Source organism: Hyalella azteca, unplaced genomic scaffold (assembly GCF_000764305.2).
Source record: "Hyalella azteca isolate HAZT.00-mixed unplaced genomic scaffold, Hazt_2.0.2 contig5880, whole genome shotgun sequence".
Lineage (NCBI taxonomy): Eukaryota > Metazoa > Arthropoda > Malacostraca > Amphipoda > Hyalellidae > Hyalella > Hyalella azteca.
The window spans coordinates 568,784-584,236 of NW_025936059.1; the positions used below are offsets into that span (position 1 = coordinate 568,784).

At 35.5% G+C, this 15,453-nt stretch overlaps 2 protein-coding genes across 3 annotated transcripts; one reads left to right on the forward strand and one right to left on the reverse strand.

The window, feature by feature from the left end:
* Positions 1–417: 417 nt before the first annotated feature.
* Positions 418–5,968, forward strand: LOC108665924 (uncharacterized protein CG1161). 2 transcript variants are annotated; one of them, XM_018152726.2, is made up of 5 exons: positions 418–585; positions 2,142–2,251; positions 2,619–2,733; positions 2,986–3,145; positions 3,290–5,968. In XM_018152726.2, exons 1-5 carry the CDS (start codon positions 526–528, stop codon positions 3,433–3,435), a joined length of 591 nt encoding a protein of 196 aa, XP_018008215.1. In that variant the 5' UTR covers positions 418–525; the 3' UTR covers positions 3,436–5,968. The 2 variants fall into 2 exon arrangements, with proteins under 2 accessions (XP_018008215.1, XP_018008216.1); XM_018152727.2 differs by having other exon boundaries at positions 3,293–5,968.
* On the reverse strand, positions 5,784–15,133 carry LOC108665922 (FAD synthase). The gene is made up of 12 exons (XM_018152725.2): positions 14,553–15,133; positions 13,624–13,718; positions 13,256–13,379; positions 12,940–13,052; positions 11,791–11,934; positions 11,415–11,557; positions 10,232–10,320; positions 9,161–9,302; positions 8,404–8,595; positions 7,940–8,061; positions 7,271–7,412; positions 5,784–6,728 (listed from the first exon to the last, which is right to left on the reverse strand). The coding sequence occupies exons 1-12, from the start codon at positions 14,818–14,820 to the stop codon at positions 6,593–6,595; spliced, it is 1,710 nt and encodes a 569-aa protein (XP_018008214.1). The 5' UTR covers positions 14,821–15,133; the 3' UTR covers positions 5,784–6,592.
* Positions 15,134–15,453: the final 320 nt, after the last annotated feature.

The following is a 15,453-nucleotide window of genomic DNA, read 5'->3' on the forward strand; positions in this document are numbered from 1 at the left end:
CTTCAACTTTCCGGAAATAAACTGGGTAACTGAAAGGTGCGAGGCTTCTGTGAACATGATGAGGATGCTCGTATCCCAAAATTAATTTCCATGTATCCCAAAATTACTGGAACATTTTGTTTGCAATTGCCTGAATTTCCAGTTGGAAACAACTGGGGATTTTAGTACCACACAATGTGGTTTCAGAAGGCATCTTTGCACACTTGACCAGGTTGCTAGACTTGATAAATGTATATAAAATTGAGAAATTTAAAGCTCTGAGGTGAATTTGCTCAGTATACCATGGAAAATTTAGTAGCCAAATTAGTTACCTACTGATCACCCCTAATGACTACAATCTGTACTGCAGAAGATATGTATGACTTTTTTAAGTGCACCCTATATTTAAACAATGTGCTAACAAATATTATATTATTACAGTATGAATTAGTGAAAGTTTTCAGAAGAACTATGAATAGCTTCCAAGTCATTCTGTAGTAATTGGTACCAAGATCAGTATAGTGGCCAAGACATCTCATATTCAAAATGAAGAACATTTGTTATTTATCTGTAATTCTTCTTGCTGCTTCAATAAAATTATCTGAGGTGAGTATTTAAGATTCAAATGTTAATTTCTGTTATTCAGGCATATATATACATTGTTTTGTGTTTTGAGTTTATTTTATATATATGTTTATAATAGAAGTCAGAATTATGAAGCAAAATTTTCTCTACCATCAAAAGATTTGCAGAAAGCTAGATTGCTTTGGTTACAATAGCTGAAATTGTATACATGGCTTGTGAACATAATTTAGAGGGGGTAATAAATGAAATGGTACACATTTCTTATTGCAAGACCCATAACTTCACTTTCCCCTTTTAACTTAACTGATGTTTTTGCATTATACTAGTGAAAGTGAGCCAGTTTGGTTGATCTTGAACATATGAAGTTCTATCCTGCAAATGCGTGGTTGAAGAGTATCCTGCAACAGAATAAATTTTTCAGACTGGATCCATAAAATCAATCTAAATAGCAAATTTCAGATGTAAGCAAAGATGATGCTAAGGTGCATCCAGACTTGAGGGCTTCTTTATATTTATACTAATTTTACTCATAAATAACATATTTTGTAGTATTACTTTTCAATTTTGTGAATCAAAAGTTATTTTTTGATTCATTTTTTTGACTCAAAAACCTGTCAGCACATTAAAATATAAAATTTTAAATTTAATATTCATGTGTCAATAATAAAATGAAGAATACTTTAGTGCCTATGAATATATTTTCCAGATAAGAAGTCCAGACTATAAAATTTCCTTTTTTAATGTAGGTAGTCACATGTCAACTACAACATTGATCTGACATTTCCTGAGTCTGAATTTTTTAGGTAAAAATGCCCTCTATATTTTCATGATGAAAATTAGGCAAGGGTTGCAGGCAAGGCATTGTTGAAATTGTTCATTGGCATGATTTGTCTTGTATCATTCATGGAAGGCTTCTGTGGCAGTTCTGCCTGATGTTCCACATGTGGCACATTTTCACTCAAGATCAGCATCAAAATTCAAAGAAAAATATTTTTTGGCCAAATTTAAGTTTTTATAATGGTTCTGATCCTAGATTTACTTTGAATTTTTATGAATTCATTCATAGTAAACTTGTTTTCTGACTTTGGAGGTATTGAGGAATCATTTTGCATGGAAAATTATCTTATTTATTGATACATTCTTCCCAGTTCAGTCTAGGATTAAATATATAAAGACTCAATCTCCCTGTGAAACTGGAAAGTGTTGTAGCATTTTGAATAACTTTCTTAATAAATACAGTTGAATAGCATCCACAATTAAGATGATTGCCTCAATAATTATGCTTATTTCCTCAATAACTTATGTAACCGCCACATAAAGTGAATCTTAACCTGAACTACCATATAGTTGATGTAGTGATTCTATTCATCACCCTGCAAATGATATCTTTTGTGATATCATTTGCAAGTAGATGAATTGTTTGCTCTGCATAAAGAATAATTTATAAGAGAGGTTGGTAGTTGAAATAGTTTCATTTGTAAATGTCATTACATTGATTTGATGTTTTAAAACTCATAAATGGCATGTATGTTAATGAATTTCTTCCTTATCATCAAAATAACACTTTAATTGTGCAGGCTCAGTATGATGACAAGCGGTGTATCTGCGTCTGCCCTGAACCCTCTGTTGTGAATGGCACTAAAAGCAACCGCATGATATACAAGATGCCAGTGGCACCCAGCAAATGGTGAGCCATTGTCTTATGTTGCTGAATTATTGAGAAAATATAGTGAGGCTAAGGAGTAAGAGCTGATTTGGTTAGTAAAATCAACCTGATTGATTTTAGAAAACTGTCATCAACTAGAATACTTAGCAAAATGTGTGTGTAAAATTTACAAGTTTTTTTATCCCCCCTGAGTGAAATATTAATTACCAGATGTGTATTTGCTCTGGATAGATGGCAAAAATCGACTGAAGCTGTATACATGGAGTTGTTCTAGTAGGCACCATAATGGATCAATTTGAAAAAAAATTAACTGTGGGTTGGTAATGATTGCTTTTTCAACATTATCAAATCTTATTTTATCGAGGCTTTTTATACAATATTCCAACAGTGACTGTGACAATGTGGTGCTACCAAACTTGCATGAGGACATCAAGGGCCGCGAGAAGGAGTTCTGTCCTCGGTGTGAGTGCAAGTATGAAAGCCGCAACACCACAACCATCAAGGTTTGTCTGCAGTGTTGTTAATTATTATTATAACAATACAGTATATTTGCTCAGACAAGCAATATGTACGTTTGCTCTCTTTATTCATGCTGTGCTATCCACCTGGCAAAATTTCAGCTTATTAACAGTACCTATTTGCACTTGAGCAGCACCTTAAAAACTTATTTGACAAATCTGTAGTAAATAAATTGATTTTTATCAGACAAGTATCATTCTTTCACCATGTGCTGATTGTAAGTATGGCTGTGGCAGGTGGTTGTGATATTGGTGACGTGGGTCATCTCTCTGCTGGTGGTCTACATGGGCTTTTTGTTGTGTCTTGACCCGCTGCTGAACAAGAGGCGAGGTCTCCATGCTGCTCACGCAAAATATCAGCACCAAACTAATGAGGAGGAACTACCGACTGAAGCAGGTACACTATTTTGTCTACGATATCTTTGAGTTTACATATTTACACTTGTTATGACGTGGTATTACCGCGCCTTTATTGTTCACTCTGCTGATAGTATTTTAGGTCAATGGCTTCATAATTAATACAATTAATAATTGCGCCCAGAAGCCAGCACGGCAGGACCTCCTCACCCACTACGAGTGCGCCCTCACAACGTGTTGGGGCGCGTTGGCCACCAGCAGGACAAGTGGAAGCGTCAGGTGCAGGAGCAGCGACGCAATATCTACGACCGACACAACATGCTCAACTGAACTCTGCACTCCTGACTCATGCTTTCCTTGCTTCGACGCTAAAAGTTAGCGCAGCTCAAGGTAGTGCTCGCTCTATGTGCCAGCATGTTGCAGTTCCGCAGTTCTTTTGCGAGCTTGTGAAAGTATTTAGCAATTAATCATCTATTACTCACTTAATTAGTATGAAATGAAACCAATTTTAGTTTAGATATCCGTACAATTAGGAAACTTTCTTAAACAGATGAAGAAAGTATAAATTTACAACTATTCAACCAGTATATTTATTGAAATTTTAACATACTCTCTCGCCAGTCATCTGTCGTTAAAATAGTTTATTCAAGATCGTTTCAAGCGAACCCAACTAATCAACGTTGTTCACGCGCCATTTTGCCTGGAGGGCTAAGAGTTTCAATGGTGCAGCCTTCTAATGCCGCATAATAACGTAAACAAGACTTGTTTATGAAGGTGCGATGAAATTACACGATGAATAAAGCGAGCTCCCCTCGTGAGACTAATTTACTGGAAGATATTTCGTTGTTGTTCAAGGTTCCTCTGTAATGGAAGCCTCGGAGAACGTTAAGGAAAGTCAGTATCAAATAAAAGTAATCACGATTTAAATTCCTGATGAGATTTCCATTACATATGCCTTGTTTCCAAATTATTTTTTCACTCAAGTTCCCTTCTTTTAACAAACGATGAAAGATTATTGTAGTACTTACTAGGTACCTTTTGTCATAATTATAATACTAACCCTCTGTTGGTGTAGGTGTAGGGCTTATTCCCTCGATGTCAGGGACCAGGAGACTACTTAACTCAGTTCAATTGATATAACGATTTCTTACAAGCTCATCGTGCATTTGGGTTTCACGCATTCCACAATCGTGTAAAACACTTTATAATGTTTTTGCGTCGATGGTAGATTCTGCTGTGCGCAAATGAGTAATCAGTTCATTAATGCCACATTCAGCTAATTATACTTTTGGGCTGAATGAATAGGCATCGAATTAGATCGATTAGATTAACGCTTTCATTCATGGTATTTAGTAATGGGTATACTGAAGGCTAGATGAATTAGCTTTTTCTTCTACTTTATAACTTTTATTGCCACATATAAATCTTACATTGTTTGAAAATATTGATTGAGCTCCTGCGTTTGAAATATGACATCTACATTTTTTGGGCGCGGATGTGATATTGATTTATATCGTTTAGCACCAATTATTTCTGGACATTCTGGCATCAAATAACTTGTGGCTTTCGAAGAATATTATACTCCACATTCTCTGATTTCAAGGACGACTTTCATGTAGTGATACATCTATTTCGACGAATTTTCTGGCTGAAAAATTTGTTTCAGAAGTATTTAAAGTAGAAATACTGATTTCAAAGATGTCAGTAGCTCTATTTTCAGCCTAATCTTCATCTGCAATAAGACGCCAAAAACTGTCTGCCCCATTCACTCATCTCTCGACATGTTAAATGGTTCAACTATATATTTATGTTCAATATCTATCTTATTGTTATATTACCGTTGTATTAACTCTTTCCTTTATTTATTAAGACTAAGAAGACTTTCATATTAGTTCATATATTTAACGTTCTGCATATTGATAGAACGTTCTCGTTTGTTTTGCTGTGTTATTGAGTACTTTATTTGTGTTGAAACTAGGGTACCGGCAACTGGAAGTTCATATTCATGAAGAATTCTTAGAAGTGATGGATAAATTCGGTTTCCTGCCATTTGAATCTATTGAATATTTATTATTATTAGTTAGCGAACGATAGATTTTGAAACGTGATATGGGATGGGTTGATTTTGTTGTGCGCGAGGCACGTTTAAATTTATGAGCATCCCGTATTCCAAACTCGTTGAAATAACACGACGTAGCTGGCATGTTTTGTTCTAAATTGCAAAGAATTTATGTTAGCGGATTTAGTAATGTTAAGTTGGAAAACGGTAAAAAAAGTTGAACAACAAACTAATGAAGAATTTAGGCAACCTTGCTGTTTGAATAACTAATATTTTTACTTTCCGTGAATGAAAAATGTTACGCCTGTTCAGTCATCGAATGAAAAAGTTTGGCAATGTCGGCATATCTATAGTAGTTCGATTGCTCCCTTGTACAATAAATAGGTACGACCAGTCAGCGTGAGAAACTAGGAGCGCTATTCTAAATTAAAGGTCATTATTTCAAAGTTGAATAGTTGAGAAATTAAGTCGTGAAAATGCTCATGTGAATCTGAATCGTCATCAATGGGTGCCGATTCTTGTGAACTCGGTGTTGTTGATGTTTGGATCAGGCTCAATGTTTCATTTATAACTTTCCGAGTTTCGCATTTTCAGGGTTATTTTATTTTTGCACGTTTTCTATTTGTGTTATTTTTATTCCTTTTCCCTCTCCCCGGATTGAAGTTGATGTATGAATACCTGTAACCATTATTTAAGTTAACCTTCAACAATATTGACGGGCTCTATCCATTTATGCGAAATTACCTCTGCGTGCGAATTATTATTTGCATTGATTTTCAACACTAATATAATACTTCATCACAATGAGCTCGTTTTATTTTCTTTATAAATAGTTTAGAAGTGACGGCCAGCTTAACAAGTACATGAAAAGTTGATCTTAGAAATATTATCCGTGGTGAATTAATAAAAACTTTCTGGTACTTTAAGAATGAAAGTTATAACCGAACACAGAAGTCAATACGTATCGTAAAAAGCTTCATATATATAAACTGCCATGGATAAACTAATAATATGCAAAACTAATTCAGGCATTTACACAGTTGTTACCGCGCAACAACCAGGTACTTTCAGCCTATAGATAACTCGGTATTGCACTAGTACCACACGTATAGGTACGTGCTTGCAACTTAAAAATAACTAGGTCTTTGTGGTCCGTTAAAAATAAGGTCCTTGTAACCAAAACATAATTACGTACTTGTCATTCTTGCTACGGTAGGTCCTTTCAACCCAAACATAAGAACGTACTTTTATTCCATAAAAAAGTAGGTATTTACAACCCAAACATAACAACGAACTTCTAATCTGCCCAAAAGTGCGTATTAGTAACCCAGACATAACAACGAACTTCTAATTGACCCAAAAGTAAGTATTTGTAAAAAAAGGCATAACGTTGTCCTAGTCGCCGTTACTCCAGCAGGTAAAGTCTCCTCAGGTGCGGCCGCTCCTCTCGGCGTTGCCGTCATCGAGCAGGTAGGCGGGCTTGTAGGTGGGGGCCCCGAGCCTGTCGGTGGTGAGCAGCTGAGGATTCTGGGTGGTGTTGCTGGCGTTGCCCAGGGAGGTATACCTGCAGCATAGTCGTCGGGTTCAGCACACGAGATTATTTATGGATGATTTCGAAACTTCAGCACGGGAAACATTATTACACATAGGGTTTCATTGTGAAACTTAAACACACAATATTATTACAGATATGATTCAATTGTAAGTCCTCACGGAGATAATAAAATCGAGCCAAGCACGGAGAGAGTATACATTATTACAATGAATACTGGGTAGACACAAGTAGAGCAATAATCATTTCTTCATTCATTGTTAAGCATCGAGTCTTATTTAGCGCTTGAAAACGAGGCTAATGCCATTTCTGTTAATTTTCAAATATGTGTTGATTGGATCACATGTCACAAACAATCAAAATTCAAAAATTGCTTCAGGTACCGTTTGATTAATTATAGTAAATATATTTCAATCGTCCAAATAATAATCACACTCGTCAGAATATGCAACCATTGAACTTCTAACATTCTAGTTTCTCGAATAGCCGTGCAGGTAACAATCTAGTTTTTCAAGTCCTTTACAATGCACTGCCGTATGCACTTAGTTAGCTACCCGCGATCGTAGAGCGTGCAGTAAGGCAGGAACAGTCCTCTGATGAAGTCCCAGACAGTTTTGTAGTCCCATGGAAGTATGGGATGAACCCGCATGAAATGTGGCCAGTCACTGTCCGTGCGCTGGAAAGCGCTCAGGGAATCTGGAAAAAATGAAGAGAAACATTCTGAAAATTAAATAAGTAGAAATACTGAAAATGAAATAAGTAGAAATAAAAGTGGAGAATGAATGGTAGGTGCTACACACACATGTAATGCAACATCTACATGGCTCAGATAATGGCTGTTGGATGAGATGAATGTAATTTTGTCACGTTCTTGGTGCTCTGGCCACCAACTGCGAAATGTATATCGGATCTTTGAAGATGAATTAAATTAAAATAGAGGAAATGGCGGCGTATCTAAGAATTTTTTAGATTAATAGTGGTAAAAATTAATAAATGATGCCAACAAGGTTTTGAAAAATAGATAAATACAAGTTACAAAATTTAGTGGTTTAATTCGCATGAATTTATTTATTCAACTAGAATAATGCCACTAAGAAGCCAGAAACATCTCTAACGTGTTGGTAGAAATTTCTACCCCCAAATTTCAATGAGTAGCTTTGAACGGTGTCTCGTCGGTGTCACTTATATAATGTTAATAAGACAATTCACACAGAATGAGGCACCTGAGTAAGGGTCGGAGTGCCGAGTGCCCATGATGACGGCCTTAATGTTGGGCTGCTGCCGCTGCAGTTGGTGCAGGGCGTTCTTCAGGGGACCTTCCAGGATGGTGCAGTTCAATGCATATCTGCCCACAATCATGGGTTGACTTAACTAAAGCAGGAAAAATTACATTTGATTTCATTTCATGAAGTTTGTAGGTTATAACGTTAAATTAGAAACACCAAGCAGCTTTCAAGATTATATAATGAAAAAAAGAGGATGAATTGGTGAAAACCACAAATCTCAATGCAATTATAACTAAACATTTTATTTTTAAACTTCTAACTTATATCAAACTTATGCAATTATATCTAAACTCAAGGGGAAGAGAAGGCAATTCCAAGAATGGAATGAGGTCGACGTTAATATTTCAGAAATACACGTGAAGCATGATTACATGAAAAGTTACTCAATCCAGTTAGAGCACCTGTTAATAGTCTCGTCTACGAATTTTGTAATTTGAGGGAAGGAATTTTGCTCTTTGATGTAAACAGCCTGGATTGTGGGCAGAGTTGCGGCGTCAGCGCTGCAGAGACGCTGGTTGAGCGCCAGGTAGTAGAGATGAAGCACCGCAAGACAATCTTTGCCGCCGTTGAAACAAACGCTTATTTCTTCAGGCCTGGAAAATATACATTGTAAGTTCATTCTTATCAACCTAATAACAAGATTATTATCCAGGTACACATTTACAATACTTCTATATATATAAGGCAAATTTCTCAAGGGGGAAAGGCTTTCGGCTGATTTCCATTTGTTTAAAGCTTGAGATAAGAAATTTAGCGTACTTTTTGCCTACAAGAATGTAAACAAACAATCCAGTTTGGATTTTCACGTGACGTACAGAGCAAAAATATAATACGGGTGATTTTTATATATTTGATATATTTATACTTAAAGAAGAAACCCGTTTTTTAATTTGGGAAAATCATTTGCTAGCACGTCACTGTGGCAGGTCTATTAGGCTGCAGATACGAAGGTAGAAATAAGGAATAAGGTACTAAGTCCACTAGACCATGAGTATTGCCTCGTATTTTGATAAGAAGTCGACATTAAATCGTAGATCTATCGATCAAAGTCCATTAGGCTATGCTAATATTTCGATATAGTTAACTTGATGATCATGCACCTGTACCACCTAGCATGATAATCATGCACCTGTACCGCACAGCATGATAATCATGCACCTGTACTGCTGGAGGCAGTCACTGAGGACCTGCAGAGCATGAGTGACGCGAGGCTCGAGGGCAGGCTTCTCCTGTAGTAGGCGATGCAGGCGCGGCCACGCACCACTCAGACTGTCACGTACGTAGCCCTTCACTTCATAATCTGTAGTTATGATAGTAATCATAATTAATCGAAATAATATGCACTAATAGATATGGCAACGCTTTGCACTCCCGTATTTTCTAGATTTACCTAATAAGAACAATGTGAACTGTCAACCGCGTAATGATATTTAAAATCATTTTGGTGCCGCAAATTCTAGAAATTTGGGTAAAAATTTTATTTGGCAAAATGGACCAATGGGTTTTCTGCGTTATTAATGGTGTAATAAATGAATATAAAATGATTTGAGAGGAATCAGGAAACTATTTTAGTATGATTTGATGTACAAAAAATGAGTAAATCCTCTAACTAAAGTACCTATTTTATTGGACCTGATCCGCATCTGATGCTTTAACACAAACAAAATTATGTTTCACGTTTCATAGATGAACAGAATTCGATTTTAGAAACATCCTGCATATGGATAGTGGATAGTAAACAATGAAAAGCTACAAAGAAAATGCTTTCCAACGCTACGACTTGATACAAGATTATGAAAGACTGGGAACTAAAGCAGAACTTCAATCGCGCGGCTGGGGGCTCATAAACTCGGCTAAACGAAGGTCTCATGAAATCTCGGCTTATTTCAGTCAACGTTTTTACGTTGATTTTTACAATAGAAAACATTGTCTGGGAACATGGATCGCAGTACAATGATGACAGACAAGAATATAAGTTACTTAGAATGTGTATCTCCTTACCTGGTGGTTCTTTGGCACGTCGTCATAAGAGAAATTTCATAATTTCATCCTTTACTAATTTAACCTAACTCAACCTACATGTACTCAGGTTTGCAGACTGCACTTTATGCAATGATGAAATTTTATGTTGAATTGCTATGGTAATGATGAAATTTCCCAATGTAGAATTTTTATAGTTATGGAATGTCTCGCATGAATAGGTTCCTTCTTACCTACCGACCGACCGACCTGCGTCAATCTGGTTCAGTAAGTGTTGCTTGGCAGCGTCCACTGCAGCAGAATCCTGACTCTCGATGGTCAGCAGAGTCTTGTAGTAACTGTGGAGACAAGCAATAGTTAAACAATGAAGGCGAATTGCCCAATAAAGTTGCTCTTATGCCCACATTAGCATGAAATCGGAACTAAACGTAAGCATAAAACGACACCAACACAAAATATGCATATTTTGTGAACATAAATTCGGTAGACGACTCCCTATATAGTTCAATAGATACAATTGTGATAATGCACAATCATAGCTAATTAACTTAGGGGTGATAAATTTTTTCCCCCTCTTAGATAGCTCATTACCAAACAGATAAAACTAAAAGCAAAGTTTGAGAAAATTTCGTATAAAAACTGGAATTGATTAAACTGAGAACCCAATTATTGGCGAAGATACACAGATTTTTCCGACATCCCACCCATGACAGACATCCCTATTCTATGCTCGTAATTGGCAATTTCACGCACACGTGACAGGGCAAGCCTCATTTCTAAAATGACCGCCAGAGATTGGTTGGAAACCACTTAACTATTTTTGTGATAATATTTATTTGGAACTTTGCATTAACCAAGTCATGCTTGAACTGTCTTCAAGTTTGGAGCATATGTTATTCAAGTTCCACCATTATTATTGATTGTTCATTTTATCCAATAGGAGTACCTTTGATCAATCGAATAAATGTGTTTGTGTTTGATAAGAAAATTTTATTCAATTAACTAATAACTGAATGTTTTGGCGGGATTACTTGAGTCCCAGCACAAAATTAATCATGACAAACTTCACAACTTAACTGATTAAAACTAATTTTTTATGATTACAAATCAATTCAGGCATTAAATAGAGAATAAATTTCAAAATCTTATCTTAAAAAAAAATTCTACTTCGCTGGATGCAGAAAAATAACAGTGATTAAAATCACAATCTACCTTAAAAAATGGCGCTAATTTGTTTAAAATTCTTCGAGTTTGAAAGTTTCGAGCAGAGATATAATGGCACTTTGTGCACAATATAATTGCACTATCACAGCTTGAGCTCAGAAGACTAAGGCTCAAATCACGGAATTTGTGGATAATTTACAGGCGGCGCTCTGGCGTGGCCGCGGACCAAGCCATTCAGAAATAAATACTCGACCAACAAGCAGGGCACCTGTGCGTGAGCTGCGGGTAGGAACCAATAGTGACTGAGGGGAAGGCAGCGACGGTGTTGTTCATGGCAGCAGCGAGCGTGACTTCATCCACACTCATATACAAGTCCACGCAATGCACGTGACGGTGGTCCCCATAAAGTTGCTGTAAAAGTCAAAAGTTTTCAATCAATTTCATCAGCTCATCAACAATTATAAGTACATACACCGCAGGTGCGATAAAAATAATTAAAAATTTCAATAAGAATTACATCCTCGGCAGGTGCAGTAAAAATAATTAAATTTTCAAGAAGAATTACATACACCGCAGGTGCGATAAAAATAATTCAATTTTTAATAAGAATTAAACTACCAATATAAGTAAAATAATAAACAAACCTTTGCTAATCTAACAAAAGATTTTTCCAGGAGGCCAGGGACGCCAGGAAGGACGGTCACATTGCGTACGCACACGACAGGAAACTTGGACTTGTATCCTGTTGCTCGATCCTCAGCGTACACTAGTGAAGAGCTGGCAGGGATCTGCAGCAATCAAGAGAGAAAATGCACTAATTTACAAAATATAGTGATTATGAATAAAGTGGTACAGATATCTAGATATAAACTAGTAAAGCTTTTGAACATTTTGTACCAGTACTGAAGGCAAAGAATATCTGTGTGAACAAGAATAGGTAGACATTCCAATAAAAGGCAAAGTTAAAAAAAAAAAAATACAGAGCAAAGCATGAAAGTTAAGGTCCATGAAGGCCTGGAAAGACAAAATGTCTCAGAACAATAGGGAATATATCTATGAGGCAGGGTTTCTTAGCATGCTAGCAACATTTAAAACTTTCAAATATTTAGTAGAATGTTACATTTTGTACAGAAAAAGTTTTTTTTATCAATTCAAGGAAGAGAACTTTCTTGTTGAACCTTGCACAATGTGCAAGTGTGACCAGAGGACTTGTAGATAACAAATATGCAACGATATGCGTGGGCTGGAATTTTTTAAATTTTATTAGATCAATATGATTGAAGATGAGCGATGAAACGATGGAGCTGTGGAAAAAATACAATACCTACAACATGAGCAATCTGAAATAAGTGAAACTATAGATAATAAATATAATAATGTGGGCAAGCTGGATGCTGGTAGAAGTATAGAAATAACATACAGTGCAAGGAGACAGCAGAGATTGAGCATGTGAGAAATTGAACTATCATCCAATGCATGTTTCATTAAGAATATTAATAATTTTTTTCTTTAATTTCCAACTACACCAGTAATGCAAATGATAAAATATAGGTAATGCCAACAACAACAACATTCATAGCCAGATCAATGCAAAGTAAAGCGTTTTGGTAGTAAAATCATATTAAAATTTAGATTTTGAATTAAATAAAATGTGACTAATGTTTAACAGGTAGAAATGAAATTATTCTGATTGTCACAGCTGTATGAAAAATAACAGCAGAAACAATGTTTTTCAAGCAATCATACAAATAAAGAAGAATCTGAATTAACAAGTGCATGAAATGCTTACCCACATGAGCCATTTTCATGGGAGGCGTTGAGAGGTCTGAAGTCTTGAAGTAGTTGCCGATGAAGGTTACTAGCTCAGGATGAGGGATCAGGGGCTCATTAAAAGCATTGGCAATGCCTGGTGAACAAAATTAATTTATTAAACACTTGCAGTGCACTGAATTGCAGTTTATAATTCAACAACTGGAATGTAGGTAGTGACAAAGAGGCAAAATCGGCCATGTGAATCATGAAATGTCACAAAATCTTAGCATCAATCAAAGTAAGTATTGTAAATTTGTAATGAGTAAATAAGTACTGCTCAGAAGTAAATAAACATGCCTTGAAAAGTGACATCATCGTGGGTTGGGCCAATACCCCCAGACGTGATGACATAAGTGAACTGAGATGAGAAGAGCCGAACTTCATTGCAAATTGCTGATAAATCATCACCTATGACAACAACCTGGAGAGATTAAAAAAAATCATGATATAACCATATTCAATGGGTCTATTGTCATACTGCAGCAATTCATAACTTAGTTAAATGGGGCTTATGAATGTAACAATATTATCAAAAATAAGGATAGGTAGTGTTCAGAGATAGCAATAGTAAAGAAATTATGAAATACCATATGCCATAATAATGGTTCTTATGAATACAGAAAAAAAACAGAACATAGCAAGGAAATAATGGCTCAATTTCTCACCTTTTTCACTCGTATTCCAAGTTTATATAATTTCTGAGCTATGAAGTGGCTGTTTGTATCTTGGGTTCGTCCTTTCAAAATCTCATCCCCAATAACTGAAATATTATTAAGTAAATATTGTGAAGAGAGCATGAAACTTGACATAGAATATACAAAAATTTTCTTTATAAAGTTTATATTGCAAAAAAAGCATGAATCTTGACATAGAGTATAGAAAAATTGTGTTATTTGTTAACATCCAATTTTCAAATACTGGTTCAGTCAATAGGTAGTACTACAACCAGTGTGAGAGTGGAATATTTTGGTGATGAATAGTGAGTGGATAACTAAACACATTCATAGTAGCATTTTCATCAACACTATGTACCAAATGACAAGCATTGAATTATTTTTCAAATTTTCTTTGGTAAGTAAAATTTAGTATTTGCTTATCAAGTTGATGACACAAATTTGATAATGACACACAATCATGTTTAGCATCACTTTACAAATTTAAGCTTTCTAATTTTAAAACAATTCTCCCTATGTGATAGTAGAAAGTCCTGTATGTTATTTTCAATTTACAGGGAACTATTGATTTGGAAGATCAGTTAAAGTTATTACAGATTTGACCAAGTTTCTAGTTGTGTTGCCATTTTGACAAACTAATGTAGGAGCTGTTGCTGAAAAAGTGAAGTGCATATGAGATAAAGAAAAATTGACTCAACCCTGCTAGTAGGAGTATTTAAACAAATGCCCAGGATACTTTACTTTACCTACTGGCTACTGTAAAATTCTACCTAGTATTTCTGTTGTAACAAGCAAATTCTGTTGTAACAAGCATGTTCAATACTTAACTTATGCATATTGATCATCAAAATAATAATAGTAATAATAATAAAATGGTAAACGAACAAATCACTTAGCCTGCAAAACTAAATATGACTCACCAATGATACCAGCAGTAGGTGAGTTGCTGCTTGTAATTGAAGTGCTGCTGCCAGAAGTCTTGTCCATAGTAGAAGTCATGTGGTTCAAAGGCCTCAGATAATTTGTTTGTCTCCAAACTGGTTCACTAGGATATTTTGAACATAAAGAGCTTACAGCACAGCCTTGAACCAAAAATTTTGATTTTAGAAAAAAAGGGAAAGGAATTTTTGCAGATCTGATAAAAGGAAATGCTAGGGTACTCATGGCAGATGACAATCTCAATACCATTTCAAAATTCTGAACTATTTATTTGCATGGTTGTGATTTGATTAGTGTAACTTGCAAATTAGATAAGAGCTTAAGTTTATCTTGAAAACTAAAGATGTGTTGATCTGACAAAGAAAAGAACCAGAAAACCATAGAAATTACCAGAAAAAGCAATACTGGGCTGTGGGGTTGGTCAACAAACATGGTTATTAGAAAAAGTTTCAAAGAGCTGAAAATCAGTGCAGATTTATATTTTTGTTAGTATGGATATGACAGAAAATTAAAAGAAATAATTAAATCTACCCAAGCTATTCATCCAAATTTGATCAAAAGTTTCATGTTGGCAATATTCAAGGCAATCTAATGTAACCTAATGCAATCTAATGTGTCCTAATTGAACCTGATGCTTCCTAATGCAAACTAATGTAACCTAATGAAATCTAATGCAACCTTATTCAATTTAATGCATTCTAATGAAATGTAGTGCAATCCAATGAAACCTAATGCAATCTAATACATTCTAATTCAGTGTATTCAATTTTATTGAATTAGGTTGGCTTGAATCGGGCTGGAATGATATGATTTGTGTTGAATTAAATTGGGTTGGGTTGAAATGAGTTTGGTGTAGTTGAATTGAGTTAGAATGTGTTAATT

Excerpts from the sequence above, each read along its gene's own strand:
- LOC108665924 (XM_018152726.2), top strand. The coding sequence starts at position 526 with ATGAAGAACATTTGTTATTTATCTGTAATTCTTCTTGCTGCTTCAATA. Across the intron at positions 586-2,141 it reads CTTCAATAAAATTATCTGAG|GCTCAGTATGATGACAAGCG; the intron begins GTGAGTATTTAA and ends TTAATTGTGCAG. Across the intron at positions 3,146-3,289 it reads GGAACTACCGACTGAAGCAG|AAGCCAGCACGGCAGGACCT; the intron begins GTACACTATTTT and ends AATTGCGCCCAG.
- LOC108665922 (XM_018152725.2), bottom strand. The coding sequence starts at position 14,820 with ATGGTATTGAGATTGTCATCTGCCATGAGTACCCTAGCATTTCCTTTT. Across the intron at positions 13,719-14,552 it reads ACCTACTGCTGGTATCATTG|TTATTGGGGATGAGATTTTG; the intron begins GTGAGTCATATT and ends ATAATATTTCAG. Across the intron at positions 7,413-7,939 it reads GCACTCCGACCCTTACTCAG|ATTCCCTGAGCGCTTTCCAG; the intron begins GTGCCTCATTCT and ends CATTTTTTCCAG.